At 56.2% G+C, this 21,914-nt stretch overlaps 1 protein-coding gene across 1 annotated transcript in view; it reads left to right on the forward strand.

The window, feature by feature from the left end:
• Nucleotides 1-3,257: 3,257 nt before the first annotated feature.
• CAMK2A (calcium/calmodulin dependent protein kinase II alpha) overlaps nucleotides 3,258-21,914 on the forward strand; it is a 60,421-nt gene continuing 41,764 nt past the window's right edge. Inside the window, exons 1-2 of the mRNA XM_045551386.1 lie at nucleotides 3,258-3,534; nucleotides 19,234-19,328. Coding sequence (XP_045407342.1) covers nucleotides 3,473-3,534; nucleotides 19,234-19,328 — 157 coding nt within the window. The 5' untranslated portion in view covers nucleotides 3,258-3,472. The remainder of the gene's footprint in view (nucleotides 3,535-19,233; nucleotides 19,329-21,914) is intronic.

Consider the following 21,914-nt stretch of genomic DNA (forward strand, 5'->3'; position numbering starts at 1 on the left):
CATCGGCTCATTCTCTCAGCGCCACCACCGGGCACAGCTGCCAGCCTCGCGGGCACAGGGGAGGCAGTGAATTAGCAGTTGTGCCTTCTCAGCTGAGTGGCAGTTACACTCAGGATGGGGGTGCCCATCCAAGGCAGTGCCCACAGCCCTAAGCCAGGCTCTGGAAGGTTCGGAGGGGTGTGGGCGCACGTGTAAGAGAGACTTGCTGAGACCTCTTTCTCTTCTCCTCTTCCTCCCTCCTCCGCCCCTCCAGCCATCTCTCCTGCAGCCTGGGACCTGCCCAGCCCCTAGTAGCACATGCACAGTCTGGGCCACCAGGGGAGGGAGAGAAGAATGACAGAAGGGGAGGGGGTTAGAAACAAGAAGCGAAGTAAAAAGGAGTGGGAAAGATAAGAACTGGGAAGAAAATACGCAAGGGAGGGAAGACAGCAAGAAAGAGAATAAGAGAGAAGAAAGGGAGGTTTAAAGGAGAGATGGAAGTGGAAGAACAGGCAGAGGTGACAGGAGTGGAGTGGGGCTGGGTTGGCCCTGCCCCCTGCAGCCACATAGGCCACAATCCTGGTCCCCATCAGGGACAGGGAGAGAGACAGGGTGGTCAGGCCAGCACCAAGCCAAGCAGAATACCACCTCCTTTGTTCAGAATGTTAGATTTCCATTAACACAGCCTCACGGCATATTTGCTTTTTGTCTCACTGGTTAATTTTTAAAGCCATATTATCATTCTGTTGGCACACGATGAACTGCAGGTCCTTGTGACCTCCCCTCCTTCTAGCTCCAGTCCTTTGTTCTACAGACATTGCTGCAAACTAGGCCTGGACAAGGTGATATCCAAACCATGAGCTGAGCTCCAGTGGGGACTCAGAGAACAGTGCCCCCAAGGACAGGGACTTGAAGACGGCGATGTGTGTTTCCGTGATTCAGGGAGAGGGGTGTGTGGGGAAAGGACTTCTGAGTTCCTCCGTAACAATCTCCTGCGTACTGAGTATTTATAGTGTGTCAGCCGCTGTGCCCATAGAACAGCCTGGAGGTAGGGAATATTAGTCACCCGATTGTGCAGATGGAGAAACTGAGGCACAAAGAAGTTACTCATCCAAATGAGTGATACGCATCCAAAATCACACAGCCTGTAGGTCGTGGAGTCACTCTACGGAACAGCACTGCCTCTCCTCTCCTCCGGGCAATGGCCGGTGGCCTCAGTGGTCATTGAGGGCTATTCCAGCACTTTCGGTTGTGGAAGCCACCCCCTCCTGGGGACAGGCTAGAGGGTCTAGGGCAGGAGGGTGGCAATGCAGCCCTCTTCCCACCTGCCCACAGGTGCCGCTAGCTCGGTGCCGTGTTCTGTGCCCTGCCTGATGCCCACTGGCTGTGCGGCCCCTGAGTGCAGGCCTCTCCTCTCTGCCTGTGAATTGCAACGTTGGCGGCACGAGCAGGAAGCATATTGTGCGCAGAAACAAAACTGAGTGGTTTTTCCTTTTTCTGAAGGTGGTAATGGTGCAATTAGTGGCAAAGCCATTACCCCCCTCCTCCCTGCTCACTTCCCCTCCTTCCCCTCTGCCTCCCTCCCTTCCCCTCCTGGGAAAAGTGGCTGAATGGGAGAGCTCAGCCATCATTCTCCCCCACCCCCGCTGACTCCCAGGAAGACAGGCAGAACTGGGGGATGCCCAGATATCTCCAGGGGGCTCCTGGACTTAGGGTGGTGAGTCAGAGACTTGTTGGGCTTGGAGGATACCAACAAGCAGACAACATGTCCAGCAAATGAGGGGACCAGTAAGGCGATTTGGAGGTTCAGAAGGGGTGAGCTAGAATCCCAGACGGTTTGGATGCCTGGATCATTTATCATGTCCATGCTCATTGGGGACAGGTGCTGGCATGAGGTCTCAGCCCTGCAAGCTGTGAAATGAGCTAATGTATCCTTTTTCCTGAGTGGAGGGGGGCGGGGGTGCCCAGGGTCTGAGATTCTAAGTCTAAGCTAGAGTGATGGGGGTGGTCATGGTCCTGCTTTAAAGCTTCCTTTTCTTCTAGAAACTAAAAAGAGTCTTCCTTTTCTTCTTCTAGAAACTAAAAACAGCTCTTAGCCTACTCCATCTTCACAGCCTTCCTCTGCAGGGGCAGTTTTATTCCACTGTTGTATAGAAAAGTAGCTGGAGGCTCAGAGAGGGTTAGTCACTTGCCCATGGTCACACAGATAATAAATGTCATTGGAACTTGACAGATCCTTAGTCTTAAACTCCAGTCCTTTTCCTTCTTAACCTCCAGGCCTTGGGGTGAGATCTTGTGGGTTTATGTATGGCTGATGCCCTAAAGAGTTGAAATTGGTAGGGAAGATGCCCACACAATTTGGGAATGCAGATTTCAGGGCAGGTGCACGGTCACTGGCCTTGCCCAGGTAAGCCAGGCCATGCTTGCCTCCCCACGGCCGCCTCTCGCCTCTTTTACCTTGACTGGAAGCACAGGCAGAAACTGGGACATGAGCCCCAGGAGACCAGATCTCCACGGTCCCTCTGGGGGCATGGGGTGGGGAAGAGGTTGCGGAAGAGGGCTCAGGAGGGGAGCAACCATCACAGCTGGGAGAGGCGGGGGTGAGTGGGCAGCCAGGGCCATCCCTCCAGAATCCTAGGGTGTCCTCTGCACTTCTCCCCCAAGCTAGAGTGCTAGTGTGGTGGGCAAGGTGGTAGAAGAGCAGAGAGAGCAGGAGCAAAATAAGAAAGACAGAAATAGAGGCAAAAAAAGAATACAGAGGGGAACTGAGAGACAGTTACAGACTACAGTAATCCACAGAGAGAGCCATCCCAACAAATTAGCCATCGTTTCCCTGTAAACCTTAGAACCCAGCTGTTGCCAGGGCAACGGGGCAATACCTGTCTCTCCAGAGGAGATGAAGTTGCCAGGGTAACTGCATCCTGTCTTTCCTGGGGACCATCCTGGAATGCGGCACCCACTGGCAGTTACCATGGCAACTGCCTTTTTGCCCCACTTAATCCCATCCCGTCTGCTACAAGGGCCCCACAGTTGGAGGTGGGGGAGGTGGGAAGAGAGAAGATCACTTGTGGACTAAGTTTCTTCTCTTCCCCCTCCCCCAATCTCTCCCTTGGCCCATCACCCTGGGGGTGCTGCGTCCATCCGCCCCCCGGCCCACACAGGCCTGCAGCATTGTGTTCGGCAGGGCCAGGCGTCCGGGAGCAGGTTTTCGCAGTGGAAGGCAGGCAGGTGTTGGGGAGGCAGTTACCGGGGCAACGGGAACAGGGCGTTTCGGAGGTGGTTGCCATGGGGACCTGGATGCTGACGAAGGCTCGCGAGGCTGTGAGCAGCCACAGTGCCCTGCTCAGAAGCCCCGGGCTCGTCAGTCAAGCCAGTTCTCTGTTTGCACTCGGCAGCACGGGCAGGCGAGTGGCCCCTAGATCCAGGAGCAGAGCAGCAGTGCCTCCGTCCTGGTCTCCCAGCTCTGAGCCTCGCCTGCCCGCCCAGCACCAGGATGGCCACCATCACCTGCACCCGCTTCACAGAAGAGTACCAGCTCTTCGAGGAACTAGGAAAGTGAGTTGCGCCTCAGGGAGTCCTGGAGGGCACAGGGGGCGTCGTTGTCTCGGGCCAGGGGCACGGGCCTGTAGTGCCGTGGGAGCATTCTTGTGCATACAGATGAAGGCAGGCTGCATGGGTTTGGGGACACTTGCATGTGCACAGAGTGCCCAGAGTCGGGTGTCGGCATGTTTGTGGGTGCACAGATGTGCCAAGCCAACCAGGCGCGTGTGTGTGTGTAGGGGTGAGAGGTTGGCAGTGTATGCCAGTGCATGTATGCACACACACACACACAAATACACACAGCCTGGTTGCACACAGATTCTTAGAAACTCGGGGTTAAAAGGGGATTTTCCCAGTCGGCTGGGTCCAAAGCTGGAATCCCTCCTCTAGTTTCGCGTGAGGTGGCCATCTGGCCTCCACTTAGATACCTCCATGACAGGGAATTCAGCAGCTCCCAGGCAGTCCTTCCTGACTTTAGACACCTGCAGCGACTGTGCCGAGTGGGCAACTTCTCCCTGTAAGCGCGTCTGCTCCCCACCACCCCCTTCCCAGCTCCTGCCAGGAGTGAGAGCATCAGTACAGCAGGGGTTAATATCTGAGCGGCTGGTGAGGCTTCCTGGGTGTTGGGAGGAGGGGTGGGGCATTCAGGCAAGCTGGAGGGGACACCGCTGTAGCAGGGGCTGGTGGTACGAAGGTTGCAGCAGCTCTGGTCCTGTGGCAAAGTTGCCCAGCCCAGAACTAGTCATTTCCTGTCTCTGATGACTGCTCTGGAAAGAAGGGTGGGAGGATGAGGAGAGACGGGAGAGCCTTGGGGTAGCCCAGTAGGCTGTGGAGTGTCAGGGAGGGGTTTCTGGATGTCCCCAGCTAGGTCTGTGGAGCATCCTGGGGTGGATCAAGGGTCGGGTGCAGTCTGGAGGCAGAGTTTTCCCTGTGGGCAAAGGAGCGGCAGTGCCCTGGTGGGTTCCTGTTATAGCAGCAGGAGCGCAGGGGAGAGGGGCTCTGTAAGCAGGTGCGAGTTCTGAATGTGTGTGCACCAGTGTGCGTTTTGAGGGGAGGTGATGTAGATTGCTGTGTATAAGGACTTCTGAGGGAAATTGTGTTGTGTAAGGACTGGCTCTGGGGTACACCTGTGTGCACTGAGAGGGTGTGCAAGTGTTTGTGTGTGTTCACCAGGAAGAGGTGCATGTGTGTGAGTATCCAAGGAGTGCTGTTGGCTGGGTTGCATGGGAGCAAGGGTGTGGACATGCGTCACTGTGTGTGCACATGTATGTCAGGCTAGATCTGTGTGCACATCAGGAGACACATGTGTGTGAGGTCTGGGGGTGAGTAAGGATGCACATGTGAGACGTGGATGCAGACCCGTGAGGTCTGGACATGTACATCTATGTGAGGACCAGGGTCGTGCACACGGAAGGGGAGGGTGTACGTGTGTGTGTGCATGTGTGAGGCCTGGGCTCACAGACTCGTGTGGGAGTATGGGTGTTGTAGGCATGTGTGAGCTCATGCCGGTGTCTGTATATGTGTGGGAGGTGGGCCTGTGCTGTGTACATGGAGGCTGCCTGCACACAGACACGGGCACTCCCAGGCTATCCTGACACCTACAGGCACACTCCAGCTCCCGTGTGCACACACAGCCATGTGCAGATGTGTGTTCACTCTTGTCTGCAGACTTCCTGCTTTTCTGAGCGTGTATTGTGCTAGGGGTAGGGGCAGGAACAAAATGTTCAGGGCTGCTCTGGAGAACTGAGGCTGTCCACCAAACTTGCACAGGGACCCCCGTCCAGCTGGTTTCCAATGTCCGCCTAGAACCCAAGAATTCCCTGATTCGCCAGGAGCTGCCTTGTAAGGAGCGACCACAGCTGGGTTCTGGCAGGACTGCGTCACAGAGTACAGTGAGATGGAGCTGAGATGTGACTCAAGTGCTCGAAGTGAAAATAAAAGTGATGGTTTGCCCCAAGAGGAGAGGGATGTCACTAAGACTGGGTTTTGTGGGGGCATCTTGGCCGAGGGCTCCTTCATGAGCCTTCACAGAGAATTCCAGAGGAAAGAGAGCCCTGGCGCGTGGCCATGGCAGGAAAACCGAGAGCAGCAGACATGGCCAGGCCTTATCTAATGCATTTCAGACCTCTTCCTTCCAGAACCATCAGTGCTCTTAACCTTTTTTTAGGTCACATATTCCTTCAGGAATCTGATGAAAGGCTAAATCTACATTCCCCAGAAAAATGTGCAAACCTACAAAATGCTGCATGCGGTATCAAGAGCTTGCAGGACGTCAGGAAGTCCGTGCCTGGGCCTCAGGTTAAGGATGCTTGTGTCGGAGCAAAGGGGAGGAGGTAGCCTGGCTCCGAGCTTCTGAGGTCGGTGTAGAAAGGCCAGGGCATGTCACCGAGGAGGCTGGGGCTCCCGGTCTGCACAACAGCTTCGGTCTGAGCAGCCAGCAGGGCAGGGAGGGGCACAGGCTCCATCCCTCACCACCCATAGCTCTGTGACATTGGGCAGGCGTCGGTGCCTCTTCCCCACCTGTAATCTGGAGAGAAAGAAGCGCTGTGAGGATTCCATGAGATGGTGCCTATGGAGACGCAGCCTTGAGCCTGGCACAAGGTGGGCCTCCAACGCAGGCTCGCTGCTGGGGTGACAGTTGTCCTCGAAGCCTAGCAGGGCTAAAGATAGGTAATGGGACCTGCTAGATGTTTGCCTTCTGTCTGGAGTCTGCCCAGTGGGGGAAGGGGGCTGACGAAGCCGTCTCCCCTGGGCTGGCAGTGTCGCCAGGGCTCCTCTGTGAGGAAGCAAGGAAGACACCTGCAGGGCCCATTCCTCAGTCAATGACCCTCGGCCCCTGCCAGGTGGGACGCTGCAGTCCCCACCCAAAAGCCGAGCCCCTGTTCCAGAGCCCAGTTCGGTCACCAGCAGGGTGACTGGAAGAGGCAGCTGGGTTGGCCCTAAAAGGGAACATGGAGCTTTGGGCCTCCTCCTTTGGGGACGTGGGCTGCCCACTGGAGAGGAAGGCAAGTGCCTCGGGAGGGCTTCCTGGCGTCCTGCCCAGTGGGGTCCGGCTCGGGATGGCAGGCCTTCTAGAAGCCCAGGCAGGGCTGGCTATGGATGCAGGAGGAGCTGCTCCTCTCCAGCCCTGGGGGCAGCCAGCTGGGAGGCTGTGGCTGGAGTCAGGGCCCTGGGCAGGGGGTTCGGAGCCCCTGATGCTACTGCACTGAGGGTCCCACTGAAGCCTGTGAATCCAGATGAGGCGAGAACTCCATTCCAGGTCCCCTAGAAGGTTGGGGTGGGGCTGTCTCTTGGGACCCAGAGCTGAGCTCACTCCCTTCTCCTTTGACCCCAGTCCTCCTCTGTCCCAGGGATGAGGGGAATGAAAGCCCAGACCCCAGGGGCCCAGAATCTTGCTAGAGGCGGTGACACGAGCTCCAGAGGTCAGAGTGGGGTGGGGTGGCCAGGCCAGAGCTCCTGGTATGTCCAGTTTTCTCTGAAGACCAGAATCTCTGAGAAAGGCAGGATGCTGGCAGTGGTGGGGGCCAGGGGGTATGGAAGCACCAGAGGGGTCCAGGAAAAGGATCAGGTTCAAGGAAGTGGAGAAGAAGCCTTGCCCAGCCCGTGGCATCGATCTCACCCTCAGGAGAGGCTGGCACAGCAGAGAACTGCCCTGCAGCCTGTGTAATCACTGGGCTGTACCGAAAGAGCCTCCAAAGGAGATTTTACTTGAGAGAGGGAGAGGGAGGGAGGGAGATCAGAGAGAGAGCTCAACCCACTCTTTTCTCTCTAGAAACAGGGATCTGAAATTGACTCAAGGCAGTGTTGGGGTTGGGGGAGGGGTTGCAGGGGCTGCGCTTGGCCGGCGGGGTGGCAGGGTTGACACGGAGCAGAGGGCTGGCCCTGGGTCCGGAGCCCCTTCTCACCTCCGCGGCTTTGGATCGCGAACCCCGTCGGCCTAGGCCGATCCCCGGGTACCAGTGTGGTCCAGAGGCAGCTCGGGACCTGGGTCCTGGGTGCTCAAGTGCTCCCCTGGAGCCCAAGCTCTAGCATCCGTAGCATGTGCTTAGCAGTCCCACCTTCCCCGGCAGAGCTGGTAGGAGTGTGGACAATGTCACACTGGAGAGAGAGAGCACCTGGGCATCGATGCTACTCAGAGGCCTGGCGGTGCGTTGATGCCACCTCTAATACCCTCTCCTCTCCACGGCGCTCTGGGGCCAGCGAGGCACCTCTCCCTCCATGAGCTCATCTCCGAGGGAGGGGCAGGGCTTACTCATCCGTCTTACAGACGAGAGACTGTGGCTTAAGGAGGTGGAGGGACCTGCTCAGGGCTCCGTGTCCTTTCTCCAGCACCCAGCGTATGGAAGGAAGGTCGCAGAGAGGGACCACTCCTGGTGCCATGTCTGGGGAACATCCTCTCTCCTACCCACTAACAAGGGAAGAAAGCGGTGGCCTTGCATGTGGGGGGGATTCTGAGCTGTTGCTGATTTTTCCAGTCGTGCTTCTGCCTCTAATTTCCTGGGCCACCCTGGCTGAATCACTTGTCCTTTGTGTCCTCAACTTTACCATCTGTAAAATGGGGGTCATAATACCTCTGTGGATGCCAGAAATGCCCCAGTAGGGTGGCCACCATCTCTGGAAGGCACACGTGGGAGATTGCAGACCCCCAGAACATCAGAACTGGAGGGACCGTGCAGATTGCCTGGCCCTTGCCTTGGCCTCTGGGAGCCAACAGCCAGAGAGAAGGGATTTGTCCAAGGCCACAGGGAGAGGCAGGGCCTGGGATAGGGGACCAAATGATGCGCGGGGACCAGAGGCCAAATGATGAAAAACTGGGGGGCAAGATCTCAAGGAGGGGATGGCAGGGACAGGGACGGGGACAGGCTCCTCTCTCTCCTCCGAGCCACCAGAGCGGCAGGCACGCACACGTTCTGGTGCATGCTGCAGCCCTCCGCCCCCACACAGCCGCCCCCACTCAGGCTGAGACACACTGACACTCCACTGAGCCTCTCCCTCCCTCCCTCCCTCCCTCCCTCCACAAGCTCACAGTGACACTGCTGCCAGCACCCCTGCAGTCTGGGGCCGTGGCCCTCTCCGTGGGGTGAGGGCAGAGCCTCGGGACGCAGTGCCCACATCCTGTTGCTGATGCATGCACACACGCACACACACACACCCTCACGCAAGCTCACAGCAGCACACACGTGTGCATGGACACACACGCACTGGCTCTGACATGGCATAGAGCACACACAGGGCCACCTCCCAGGGCAGGGGTGGCAAGATGACTCTGGCTGGGCTTCTGGGCCCTCTCTTGCTCTCTGTCTGCCTCTGTCTCTCTGTGCCCTTCTCTCCGTCTCTCTGGTGTCACTCTATCTGTCTCTGTCACCGTGTTGCCATAGTCCCCCTCTCCTGCACACGAGCCACCCTGGCACTGCAGGAAGCCTCCCACCTCAGGCAAGCCTGCTGCAGCCCAGCCTGCGGAGACCCCGCCCAGGCACTCTAGGTCCTCACGGGGCACGGCTGTCCACCACCGTGTCAGGTCAGACCCTTAGGCTAGTGGGATTCTAAGGCTAGTGGGTGGAGAGTGTTGGTGTCTTGGAGTCATGTAAAAGGAGGACACCTCTGTGATCCTTGCGTCTATTCCACAGATATTTCCTGAGCACATTCTCTGTTCCCAGCCCTGGGCTGAGCCCAGCAGGTGTCACATGCAAGACTTATGTAGTCTCTGCCCTCATGGGGCTCACAGTCTGCTGCAAAGCCAACGTTAATTAAACCACTTCAGAAATCACTATTTAAATGCAACTGGATAAGGGCTCTGACCACAGTCATGGAGCTATGAGCTGCAGAGGGGCTTCAACTAGTTGGGGTGAGAAAGGCTCTGTGAGGAGCTGAATTCAGGGAGCTGGAGGCTGAATTAACCAGAGAAGAGGGTGGAAGAGTGTTCCTCAGAGTGGGTACAGCTCAAAGGCTCTGAGATATGTATTTCAGTGGAGCATGTCAGCCCCGGGGGGATTTGAGGTCCCACCCTTCTCTGGCTCGTTCAGCCCACCCCCAAATTCCAGATACTGTGTCCTAGAAGGAGTATTAAAATTCTGTAGATTGTCTGGAGGAGGGGGCCTGGGGAGTGGTGAGCATCTGGAAGCCAAATCAAGTGACAGAGCACTGAGGAACCGGGGGACTTTGGCAGGAGAACAGAACCCCTGGGGCTGTGTCCTCTCCCCTCATGTCTGCAGATTTGTCCCTGGGCCCAAGAGGCCCTCGGGGCAGAGCCCCCGAATGTGTAGAGTAAGAGAGGAGAGGCGGCTTTCAGCTCAACATAAGGAAGATCTTCCTTCCTTCCTTCCTTCCTTCCTTCCTTCTTTCCTTCCCTCCTTTATTCCTTCCTTTCTTCTTTCCTCCCTTCTTCCCTCCTTCCTTCCTTCCTTCCTTCCTTCCTTCCTTCCTTCCTTCCTTCCTTCCTTCCTTCCTTCCTTCCTTCCTTCCTTTCTTTTTGACCGTGGAAGGAGTCACAAGGAAGAACTTTCTAAGGGCCAGGACTGCTCCTCCATCCTGCAGGTGGGTGCCGCCGTGGGCAGCCCTGTGCAGGTTCACACCCCTCGTCCCGCCCTTTATTCCTCCTGTGCTCTTCTAGGGGGATGCTTTGCTGCGAGAACGAGGAGGGAGACGGCTTAGGGCCAAGATATCCTCAGTTCCATCCAGGATATCAGAGCAAGGGGTGCTCTGTTGTTCTACAGAGAGGGAGCTAAGGCCCAGAGAGGGCAAGGGCGTTGCCCGTGGTCACACAGTCAGTGACGCACGAGAATTGGGCACTCCAGCCTCTTTCCACCCGAGTGCTCGGCTGTCTTGCAGCTCAGGGCCTCTCGCTCTGACACTGGGACCTCTGAAAGCCTGTGGGGTGTGCGCTGTGGCCAGGCCAGGCCAGGAGGCCGTCAGAGGCTGGGGCAAAAGTAGCTCCTCTGCGTCTCCCCTGCCCAGTGGCCCTGCCTCTGGGTACTGGGAATATTTTTCTGTGTTTCTTCTTGTAACCCATTCAAGAAAAGCCATGCGCAGCCAAAACAAGGAACAGGTTGGAACTTCTGTTGGTTCAATGTTCCCTGCAGCAGATAGAATCTTCCGGTTCCCAGGCCTTCTGTGTCCCCCATGAAACTTCTGCTGGGTTGGCGTTTGGGGGGTGGGGCAGTGTGGGACAGCTCGAAGACACGGCGTCCCTGCAGCATCTTTGGAGTCTGGGAGTGGGCGGCTGCAGCCGCGGCAGGTGGGAGGAGGGGAGAGGGGTGGTTTGTCCAAGAGGTCCTAGGGTTTCCTAGCTGTGGAATGCGGTGGTTTCTGGAACTCTGCTCCCAGAGCTGCTTCAGGGAGCCACGAAGCAGCAGGGGGTGGAGGGGGACGTCAAGCCTAGGGGATCCCGAGCGCCCAGCCCCATCACCTCTGGTCTATTTGCCATTAGGAGGCTTGCATGGCTGGGTTTTGTTTGTTTACTATTAAGAAAGGATACTTACTGCTTACATGGGAAATAAAGGAAAAGCAAGAAAGAGAGGGCTTGAAAATTACTTGCCAGCAGATTTCACAGATGGGCAAGCTGAGGCCCCGGGAAGGAAAGGGACTTGCTCGAGGGACGCAGAGGTGGGTGTGGTAGAAACACCTGGTGCAGGGTTTTCCTTTTGTTTCTGAATGAATCTGACCCCAGCTTTTTAACTGTTTTGGGAATTAGGAGCCTTCAGAGAACATCATGTCAGCTGCGGGCACTCTCCCCCATCAAAATGTATACTCAGTCCAATATCATTTTCCACAGATATGTCCCCTACCCTAAAGCCCAGCTGTGGACCCCAAGTTAGAGCCCCCTCTGATCTGACAGTATCCGGTATCGGAAAAGCAATGGGCAATCAGTCAACAGTCCTGGGTTCAAGGTCTTGACTTTAGTTTCTTCATCTATGGAATGGGAGGGGGCAGACGTCGTAATAAGATATTATTGGGTATTCCGGCTTCCGAATGCCCACCCGCTAGCCCAACAGCTGGTGCTTCTCCTGTGGCCAAGTCCAGCTCTTTCCCTGCCCCTCCCCCGACCCTGCATGTTCTGGGTTCCACGTCCTGGGTGGTCCCATCCGCTGGCCTGAGCAATGCGTCACTGACCACCAAGAGGGCTTGGATGCTAATCCCCTCACAGGTGACAGGTCTGTCGGCATTAGACCAGGAACTTTCCGAAATCACCCGCAGCTCATCTCTGAGAGGTAGGATGCTTAAGTATCTTCACTGACAGTGGCGTGTTTAGGGGAAGAGACTGGGCTTTGATTACGAGGTGCCTGCCAGGTAGCATCCAGGCAAGATGATGAGTAGCTAAAAATATGGGACTAGAATTCTGAAGACAAGAGGGGGCTATGGATGTAGATTTCAATCATGGGTGCTGGTCAGTGGCTTTAAGCTTTTGGGGTGTCAGGGACTCCTTTGTGGCACTGATGAAGGACACGCATCCTTTGCCAGGACGATGCACAGGCACAGAATCATGTTTGTGGAAATTTAAGTGGGTTTGTGAGCGCCCAGAGTCTCCCAGAGGTCACAGCTGAGGGCCCTGGCAGAGCAGACGGAGGGGAAGTGGAAAGAGGATGGACGGAGGGCTGATGGGGGGCAGACGGGGAGCGGCAGAGATGGGGCTGTGCGGGCACTGTGAGTGACCCCGCAACCGAAGGACGGGTGAGCCCCCACTGCGGCCGGTGGGGCCAGACGCCACCTGGGCTGGGCAGGCTGGGCACATTAGGACCAAAGGGGACTGCAGGAGGTCATGGGGGGTGGGGGAGGAATTGGGTGGGTGAGCCTGGCACAGGCCTTTCTTCCATGGGGCGCCGGGGGCGGCAGCCAGATTGTGGTGGGTTCATGGAGCGTGGGAGGTGGGAAGAGGAGGCGGCGGATGTCGGACATTTGTTCTGGAAGTTTGGCAGCAAAGAGGAAGGGAGGAAGGAAGCAGCCCAGGCTGCTGGGTCGGGAGAAAGGTTCTTGGTTCTTTTGTTTTATTTTGGGGGGAAGGCTGTTTATTTCCCCAGAATGACGTAGACCTGGGTGTGCTTGAGGAAGCAGCCAATGAAGGGAAGACCCTAAAGACTGCAAGACAGTCAGACTCCCGGGGTCCTGAGTAGAGGGAGAGTTTGGTGAGAGTGCTGTCCCCAGACGGCCGATGGATAAACAGTGCTCCTGTCTGCTGAGACCCACAGGCGTGGCCTCGGCTCTGAGTGGCTCGGGTGGAGCTGGAGAGGTTTCCTTTAGAGGGAGTTGACAACAACTGGGCTTGGGGAGCAGGGACCACTCACAAATGGCCCCAGGAGGGAGTAGAACTGGGGCTCCGAATCCCTACCTGTCAAGTGGGGAAACTGAGGCCCAGAAGGACAAGCAAACTGGCAGCCCTGCTGGGTGAGGACTCAGGTCTGTTTGCTCCCCACCTAGTGCTCCTGGGGCTGCACTTGGCTGCCATGTCAACATTTCGGGGTGTTCTAGGCCAGAGAGGGTGGTGGGTCCCCTGTGGGCTGGCAGCCAGCCACTCCCTGGACACCAGAAAGCCAGGCAGCCAGAAAGCAATTTCCCAGCGTGACTCTTGCTTTTCACAGCCCATTAGCATGTTCCCACATTCCCAGCCACGCTGGACCCACCGTGGCTGTGCCCTCTCGCCTGTCTGCCGGGTGCTGGGCGGGGCTGCCGCCTGCTCAGACTCCTGCCCACCCGCCCCAGGGCAGGCCACTCAGCCCCAGGGCGCAGCCCCTTCCCCCCTCCATGGCTTGCTTCCTCCCCGGCCTTGGCAAACAAGGTCCATTTTGTTTCTGATGATGCCAGCTGTTCTCATCCCTTTGTGAATAGCGATGTCTATACAAGGCGTTATTTCTTGAGCATTTACTATACCCCGGGGACGGCCAGATGCATTGTCTACCTTATTATCTCATTGAATCCTTGAAACAACTGCACAGGGTGGGTACAATTATTATTGTCCACAATTTTATGGGGGCGGAAACAGGCTTACTGAGGTGAAGGAACTTGCTAGTAAGTAGCTGAACCGCAGCGTGAACTCCGGTTGGTGGGATTCAAGGGCACCTGCTCTAATTGTCACAGAATCGCACTATCCAACATGCTGCTCACTGGCCACATTGCAAGTGCTCTGTAGCCATACGTGGCTAGTGGCTGCCACATTGGACAACTCAGGCTATGTCCATCATCACAGACGGTTCTACAGGACAGTGCTGGTATCACACGTTAAAGCTGGAAAGGCCATTGTGTTAATCAGCCTCATCCCTATCCCAGCCTCCATGTTGCAGATGAAGAAACTGAGGCCCGCGTTGGGGCCAATTCCTGCCCAAGACCTCCCAGTAAGGCTGAGACCCTGAGATTTGGTCCCTCCAGTGTCTGCCTGCCTGTCTCCCACACACACCGCCTCCCTGCCCACATTCTGTGACCCTCTCACATGCATACATACTTCATACCCAGGGTGACACACGTGTGCCCTGTCACACCTGGGGCCTCACAGCATCATATGCTCAAGGGCTAGACCCGGTGGCTGATACACCCCTCTGGCCAGACCCCCACCCCTTGCCCCTAGGAACACTACCCCACCCCTAGGAACCCAGGAATGCCCCCCTCACCCCTTTGCACCCAGAAACACTGCCCCCACCCCTCCCGCTGTGCACCCGGGAGCACTTTCACAGGCGCTCCCAGGACAGCCCACCGGCATCCCCCCCGCACACGGGGCCCTCACACCCAGGCCTCATCCCTTCCTCTTGGGACCCCAGGCCACACCCTCCCACCCCTGCCCTTCCTTCCTTGGCCTCCCAGCCTCTCCCACCCTGTCCTGTTCCCAAGCTCCTGCCCACCCACCCACCTGCTGGCCGGCTGCTCAGCTCAGGGGCATGGGAGGAGTGGGCTGGTGGGCTGTGGCCATCCGTTCTTGAGGGACAAGAATACAGAAACATGCCTTTTTTAACCTTAAGATTTTAGAAAGGAGGTTAGGGCTGCCCATTCGCTGGCCTCACTCTCATTTTTCCTAGGACTCGTCTCTGATCTCCGCTGCCATGGCAGGCGGGGGTGAGCCTTTGTACTCGTGCGTGGGGACCTGAGGCCACGTAGGTGGAAAGAGGGGGTCCCTGGCCCTTCCACCCCCCTTCTATCCTCACCATGTCCTGTGTGCTTGGCCCTGTGCCAAGTGCTCTGCGCCAGTTACCTAATGTCCCCGACACACCCAGGAGGGAGATGCTATTATTGCCCTCATATGGGAAGACACAGAGAGGAGACGTGCCAAGTTCAATGTCACAGAGGCAGGGGTGAACTGGGATTGGGCCACAGGTCTTTGTGACCCCAGAGCCCCTGCTCTTGAGAACCGCTCTCTTGCCTGTGGTGGGTCAGAAGAAAAAGTGAAGGTGACCTGGATTCTCTTCACGGCTTCTCCAGGAATACGCCTGCTCGCACACAGCCCCGGCTTCCCGGTCTGTCCAGGGAGGATCATGGTTCCGACTGCGGGGTTGCTGCGCGGGGTCAGGAAAGAGTTTAGCTGCGAATGTGCATTGGAATGGAGGATGCCTTCTGGGTGCGTGAGGGCCGGTGCCCTCTAGATGGGTAGCTCCGAACTGGTTTTGGGAAACTCCTCCGTTTGAGCACCTGATAAAAGCTATGCAGCCTCGCCCCAGGAAAAACAATGCACGTGCCTACACTCGGGTGCACACGATGTCCCTCAGTGGGTCCTGGGCCCTGCGCTGCCCCACCCTTGGCGTGGACCCCTGGTTAGGAACCTCTGATTTTACACGAAAGCTTGATGCTGCTCTGAGGAGGAAGTGCAGCAAGTGTGGCTTTTTTTGTTTTATAGCTGTGGCTCTTAGGGCCTCGGTTCCTTGGGCCAGACCCCAGGTTCACGGGCCTGTTGAGCCTCCCTGCATGTGTGGGTCCCATCGGTGCTGATTTCCGGGGATCAGGCAGGATATGTAGCAGGACTTCCCCAGAAGGCAGGAGGGCAGTGCCCAGATGGCTGGGAAGGAACCACCCGGAGAGAGAGTTAAAATGCAATTAGATTCCCTAGGCCCACACCCAGTGCTTCTGATGTAGTAGGTCTGGGTGGGGCCTTGCAGTCTGTATTTTCAAAAGATTCCCCAGGAGACTGTGCAGCAGTCGGCTTGAGAACCACTGATCTAAGGTCTTTACCTAGAATGGAATTTTGTTTCTCTAATGGAGAAATTTTGTAGCACTTCTTCCCTCCCTCTGTCCCTCCATCCTTCCTCCTTCCGTCCCTTCATGGATCCCTGCATCCCTCATCCACCCACCCACCCTGCACACAGTACTTGGACTCTAGCTCCAGACAAGCATGCTAGATGCTGGGGAACAGGACAAGCTCCGGCCGCTGCACCCTGGGGCTCAAGCCCTTCCCCTTTCCTGTCCTCCTCTCCCTGGAGTGCCTGGAACCTTTCCCGGATGTGGCCACTGGACATGTTTTCTCCCGTAGGGCTTTAGAGAATCATGACTCCAGCAGGGCAGGGACCTAAAGGTCTTTGGGTCCATCCCCCTGCCTGAGAGACTGGCCATCCCCTACCTTCCTCGGATGCCTGTTCCTGCTCCTAACACCCCTGACTCATTTCAGTTCCTCTTACTTTTGCTTAAATCTACCTCCTTTTCCTGCAAATAACACTTACAGGGCCCTACTGGTTCCAGACACTGGGTACCCGGGTACTGGGGGCATAGAGGAGAAAGTAAGGGTCCTGGCCCCAGGAACTCACTGTCAGGGTGGGAGTGACAAACAGGTAGGCCAGCAGCCACCAACTTGGGCTATATGTGGAGGTGCAGGATTGTGATATTGTGTTGTAATAAGAAATATATATTTGGTCTCCATTCCTGGGTTTTGGCACAGAGCTCCTAAAACTCTTGTAGTCTTCCAGGTGATAGGGGTGCTAATAGCATCTTTTGTTCTAATATTTGGTCTTTGAACTCAGTTCCTGACACCAAGCTCCTAACTCCCTTGGAGTATTTTTTTCCTAATGTGGCAACTTCTGGTGGTCTCTGTGTGGGTGCTGGTCACCAGAAAGACAAAACCATGATCAAAAACTTGACACTTTCAGCCCATCCTCCAGCCTCCGGGAGGGCCGAGGGGTTGGGGGTTGAGTTAATAGTCGATCGTGCCTCCGTGATGGAGCCTCCGTAAAGATCCCTAAAGTACAGGACCCGGAGAGCTTCCAGGCTGGTGAACATACCCATGGGCCAGGCGGGTGGTGCACCCCAACTCCTCGGGGACAAAAGTTCCCCTGCTCAGGACCCTTCCAGACCTTGCCCTGTGCACCTATTCATCTGGCTGTTCAGCTGTACACTTTATCATAGACTTTATTGTGCAAAAACTGGTAAATGTAAGTATTTTCCTGCATTCTGTGAGCCGCCATAGAAAATGATTGAACCTGAGGAGGGGGTTGTGGGAACCCCCAGTCGCTAGACAAGTTGGACAGGATTGTGGGTACCCTGGGGACCCACGACTTGTGATTGGCACCTGAGGTAGGGGGACAGTCTTGTGGGACTTAGCCCTCAGCCTGCGGGGTCTGCACTAACTCTAGGTGGTGTCATAATTACATTGAATTGGTGTCTAAAGGGTAGGAGAATTGGCTGGTATGGAAAATACCTCCTCATATTTGGTGGGCAGAAGTGTTGTGGTAATGACGAAAGAGAAGTGCGTTTTTCCTACGCAGGGGTCCCCTGGGAGCACACAGGAGGGGCTTTGTAGCAGGGGAGGTATCTCAGGGAAGGTGACTGGAGGCTTGCTGCTTTCTTCCCGAGAAAGCCAGGCAGGCGGCACACCCAGGGAGGATCCATTGCTGAGCGAGGCCCTCCGTCTGCCCGGGAATTCTGGCCCTCTCCAGCTTTCCTGCAAGGTCGTATTTCCTGGTCTCTAGTCCTCCTCATCCTTCTTCTCAGTTTCCCAGGCGAGAAGCCAGTGATTCCGTGCTCAGGAGAGCGGGCATCTGTGCCAGCCTGCAGGCCCCTCGGTGCCAGCCAGCGTCCTCCCGTGCCCGTCAGCCTCATCTGCGTGGCTTGGATCTGCCCACAAGCTTAGGGTAGGGGATCAAAGTTTGGAGGATGTGACAGGTGGGGCCATGTCAAGAACCTGGGCATGGCCCAGTGTCCCTGGGGGTGGGAGGCTCACTTGGCGTGGAAGTCAAGCACCTAGGAGTGCGGAGGTCTGGATGTGGCTCTGCCTGGAACTTGCGGTGTGACCTTGAGCACTGTAGACTGAGCTGCATGGAGCTCCGGACTTGAGGAAGCAGAATCTGCCTTTTCACAAGGTGCCTGGGGGATTGGTGTGGACATTAAGTTTGGGATCCTGCCCAGGAGACTCTCCTCTTGACATTAGTGTGTGGCTAGGATGGCAATAGTAGTGACCGTGGTTGCTGTCAGACTCCTAGGAGCCTCCTCTGTGATCCCCAAGGGGTTGGACCCCATGGCCTTTGTGGCAAAGTATGCAAAATGGCACCTAGCCTCTGGATCTAGCACTCGGACTGGTTCTGTTTGGACTGATACCATGCTCAGATTCTTTTGGAATAACATGCCGGTATTTAAAATTTGGGAAATTTCTCGTCAATATCTAGACTTCCAGTTTTCCCTGAAAAATCAAATGATGTGGGAAATGAACCACGGTCCACATGGCAACGATCATTTTCTCCCTGTGAGCTTAGAAATTTTCAGGCCTTGCCCCAAGTTCTCTTCTCATCACGAATACTTTGAGGATAAAATCTCAAGAGCCTCTTAAAACATGAAAAGATGCTCAGCCTCATTTTTAATATGACAATTGCCAATTAAATCTACACTGGGTTGCCATTTTCCACCTGTCTCACTAGCAAATATAAAAATGTTTGATAACACACTGTGTTGACAAGGGCAAAGGAAACCGGTCCCCTTGCATACCAGTGGGAAAGTAAGTTGGTGCCATCTCTAAGAGGGACAATCTCTCATTACTGTCAGAGCTGCCAAACAACACCTACCCCTTGGTCAAACAACTCCAATTCAAGACGTTTATCCCACAGACACGTGCACACATGGGGAGTGCAATTCTAATGCCCGCATACAAGGTTAGTCATTGTGGTGGTGCTTGTACCTGTTACAGATTGGAACTACCCCAGTTGCCCCTCAGTGGGGGCTGGCTGGGTGAAGGATGGGACAGCCATACAACTGCATGCTACTGTGTAACGAGGAGCTCTTCACGTTATGACATGGAGGCAGCAGCTCCACAATATATTATTTACTGAAAAAGGGAGGATGCAGAACAGCACGCAGGCCCAGTACTGTCTGTGCAGAAAGAGACTGAAGGACCCGGTTAGCAGTGGTCATCGCTGGGAAGGGGACCTTGGAGGTGGGGCACAGGGATAGGAGGGAGTCGTTTGTATCTTTTGAACTTTGAATACTGTCAATGTGTTACCTACTCAAAGAATAAAAAACTAAAAACTTTCAGAGACCTAGATTCTGTGGTTCCAATACCACATGATTCTGCTTTATGACTCGGTGAGCCTAACTTTGGTGACTCTGGAAGGCGCATCTCACATGAGGCCAGCTGCTGACAATCCTCTTCTGGGTCCGTCTTCTGGGTCTCCTTGTCCCTGAGCAGGGCCGCAGCAGCCCGTGTGAGCTTGCGCGGCTCTGAGGAGGGCTCCCTCCTAGCGCGGCCCAGCTGCGCACACTCCTGCATCCCCTAGCGACTCAGCCCTTGGGCCCCTCTCACTTTCTTCGCCTTCTCTGTCCTCCTAGGGGCGCCTTCTCGGTGGTGCGCAGGTGTGTGAAGGTGCTGGCCGGCCAGGAGTACGCTGCCAAGATCATCAACACCAAGAAGCTCTCAGCCAGGGGTAGGTGCCTGCCCTCTGTCCTGCCCTCGGGCGCTCTCCCTGCCTTCAGCCCTCCCTCTGCTGCTTGACTTGGAGTCAGGCCCCGGGCCTGTGCCACCGGGTAATGCTGATGGCAGGGCTCTGCTTCCTGAGGGTGTCATGAGCAGAAACTCCCTTTTATCTTTCTCAGGGAATCGAGGCCGGAGCCCACAGCCTTTCCCAGACAGGCCAAGCCCTCTGCCCCTACAGGTGAAGGCTAAGGCGCCAGACGGGGCCTCCTTTCCCTGCTCTCCTGCCACCTCTGTCACCTCTGCCCTCCAGACCTCCTCTTGCCATCTGCTCTGCCTGAATGCCCCAGCCGGGCTCCTCGCACGGGCGGCCATTTGTCAGCCTTCAGGTCTTGGCTCAAAGTCACATCCTTTGAGAGGCTTCCCCGACCCTGTAAATCTGAGGGACCTCCCCCATTTTCTCTCTGTCATTACTGTTTCTTTCCCTCGTGGCTGTCCCTGGCCTCGACTCATCCTGTCTGCTGGCTAGTTCCTTGTTTAGCATCCGGCTCCCTTTGGACCGGGAGCTCCCAGAGCACGGGCTGCTGCAGGCCCAGCACCTAGGACAGCGCCTGGCGCTTGGTGTGCAGGGAGCGTCCGGCGGACTCCAGGTGTGCTCGCTTCAGCCACACCAGCGCGCTCTGCTCCCTAAATAGTAGGTCTGGGGTGTGACCTGGGTTTTGGGAAAGATGCCCAGGTAGTTCTACTTGGCACACAGGTTTGGGAACCATTGCCCTGGGATCTTGGAAATGGTCCTGGACCAGGGCATCCGCATCACGGGGGCTTGTTAGAAATGCAGCCTGAGCCCCGGTACAGACCTCAAGGCTCTGAATCTGCATTTTAATAAGACGCCTGGGGGTGATTTATATGGACATTAAGGCTTCGGAAGCCCTCCCAGGAGACGTGCTTCTTGCCATTAGCCTGTGTTTAGGACGGTAATGGTGGTGGTGACCACGGTCAATGTGTGGGGGAGGGTTATTGTCAAAGACCCTGATCCCAAGTGAAACAGTGCGGAAGCTTCCCTGGGCACTGCCCGGTGGTGGCGGGAAGTCTGTTGGGCGAGGTGGGTGCAGGTGTGGGCCATGTAGCCCCTGGCTTGTGTGGCATGGGGGATGCTATTGAGGGGCCGGCACAGTGTCCAGGTGTTTGTCAGGCCGCTGCTGTGTCTGGGCCAGGGCCCAGCAGGTGTGGGTTCACAGAGGTCCTGCGCGGCGGCTGGTACATGATCATGCTGTTCCCCGCAGGCCTCCCCGCAGGCCCTGTGTTGGACTGCATGTTGCTGCCTTTCATCTCGGCTCGGTGTTGCTGGGAGCTCAGCACTTCCTCCTAGTTACCAACCTCCCCCCGTGTCTTGCAGGGAAAAGAGGTGGGGCAGAGGGCAGAGGGGGTGGCTGGGGGTAAGGTAGGGGTCTCTGGAGGCCCAGGGCCCTCCTGTGTCACCCTGTCAGTGTGAAAAGGCCAGACCTGTGCAAGGTCCAGAGCCAGGGCAGGGGGCCAGGGTGGGCAGGAAGGCTGGCAGGAGTGCTGCCTCCTACTCGGGGGCCTGGATCTGTCTTGTTATTGCTGTGTGACTAGTGGTGATCTGGTAACCTCTCTGAGCTTTTCGTCTCTAGTGATTAAGCGAGATGTCCCAATCCCTGAGATATAGCTGGACAGGACTAGAGTCATGACTTGGGGGTGATGGGTTGAGGTTGCCCCAAGGGGAGGGAGGGTCAGAACCGAGGTCCTCCCTGGATGCTGAGATCTCCGGCTAGTTCACCAAACCAGGGGAAGTGTAAGGGCCATTGCTCCTGTTTTGGGAGGTGACCAAGCATCCCTGGGACAGTGTAGACCCTGGGATATGCCAGGCTGTAACCACCCAAGCCCCCTCTCTTTGGCAATTTGTTGAGCCTTTGACCTTCTGGAAGGAAGTTGGCCCAGGCCTAGGTAAGTGTGGAGGGCTGGGGTGGGGAGATTATCAGGGAACCTTCCGGAAAAGTCTGCCAACTGCCAGCTGCTTTTCTCCCTTGCAGGAGAGGAGGAGCAGAGCTTCTTTTAGCAGGATTCTTTGTTTGCCACTCATGGTGCCTTGGGGGCGGGGGGAGGGGGTTAATGCTGAATATTTGGCAACACACTCTAACCGTCTCCTGCTGGCACTCCTGGGTGACTTCCCAGCAGCTCCCAGCAGGGGCTGCGCCCCCCCGGGGCCTCTGTCCACCCCTCCCAGGGAGCGGTGGCTCCCTTTGCCCACCCTGAGTTGCAGCCTCTTCTAGCGAGTGGTTCCCAAACCCAGGAGATATTTTTATCTATATTTTTAAACCAGTCTTTTAAAAAAGCTCATAGTATAAACAATTCAAAGAAACCATAAAGAAATGAAACAAAAAGTTAAAATTTTGCCTGTCCCAATCCCTGCCAAATCCCCTCAGGAGCTTTTTTTTAAAAATGCAGCTGCCTGAGTTCCAGCCCCAGGGTTGGGTTCAGCAGGTGAGGCCCCAGCGCCCGCGTTCTTAGAATCCTGTGGGCAGAGGCAATAGCTAATACGGGCTCAGGCTCACTCCCGCCAGGGCACACACAGGGTTAA

This window comes from Lemur catta, chromosome 5 (assembly GCF_020740605.2).
Source record: "Lemur catta isolate mLemCat1 chromosome 5, mLemCat1.pri, whole genome shotgun sequence".
NCBI lineage: Eukaryota > Metazoa > Chordata > Mammalia > Primates > Lemuridae > Lemur > Lemur catta.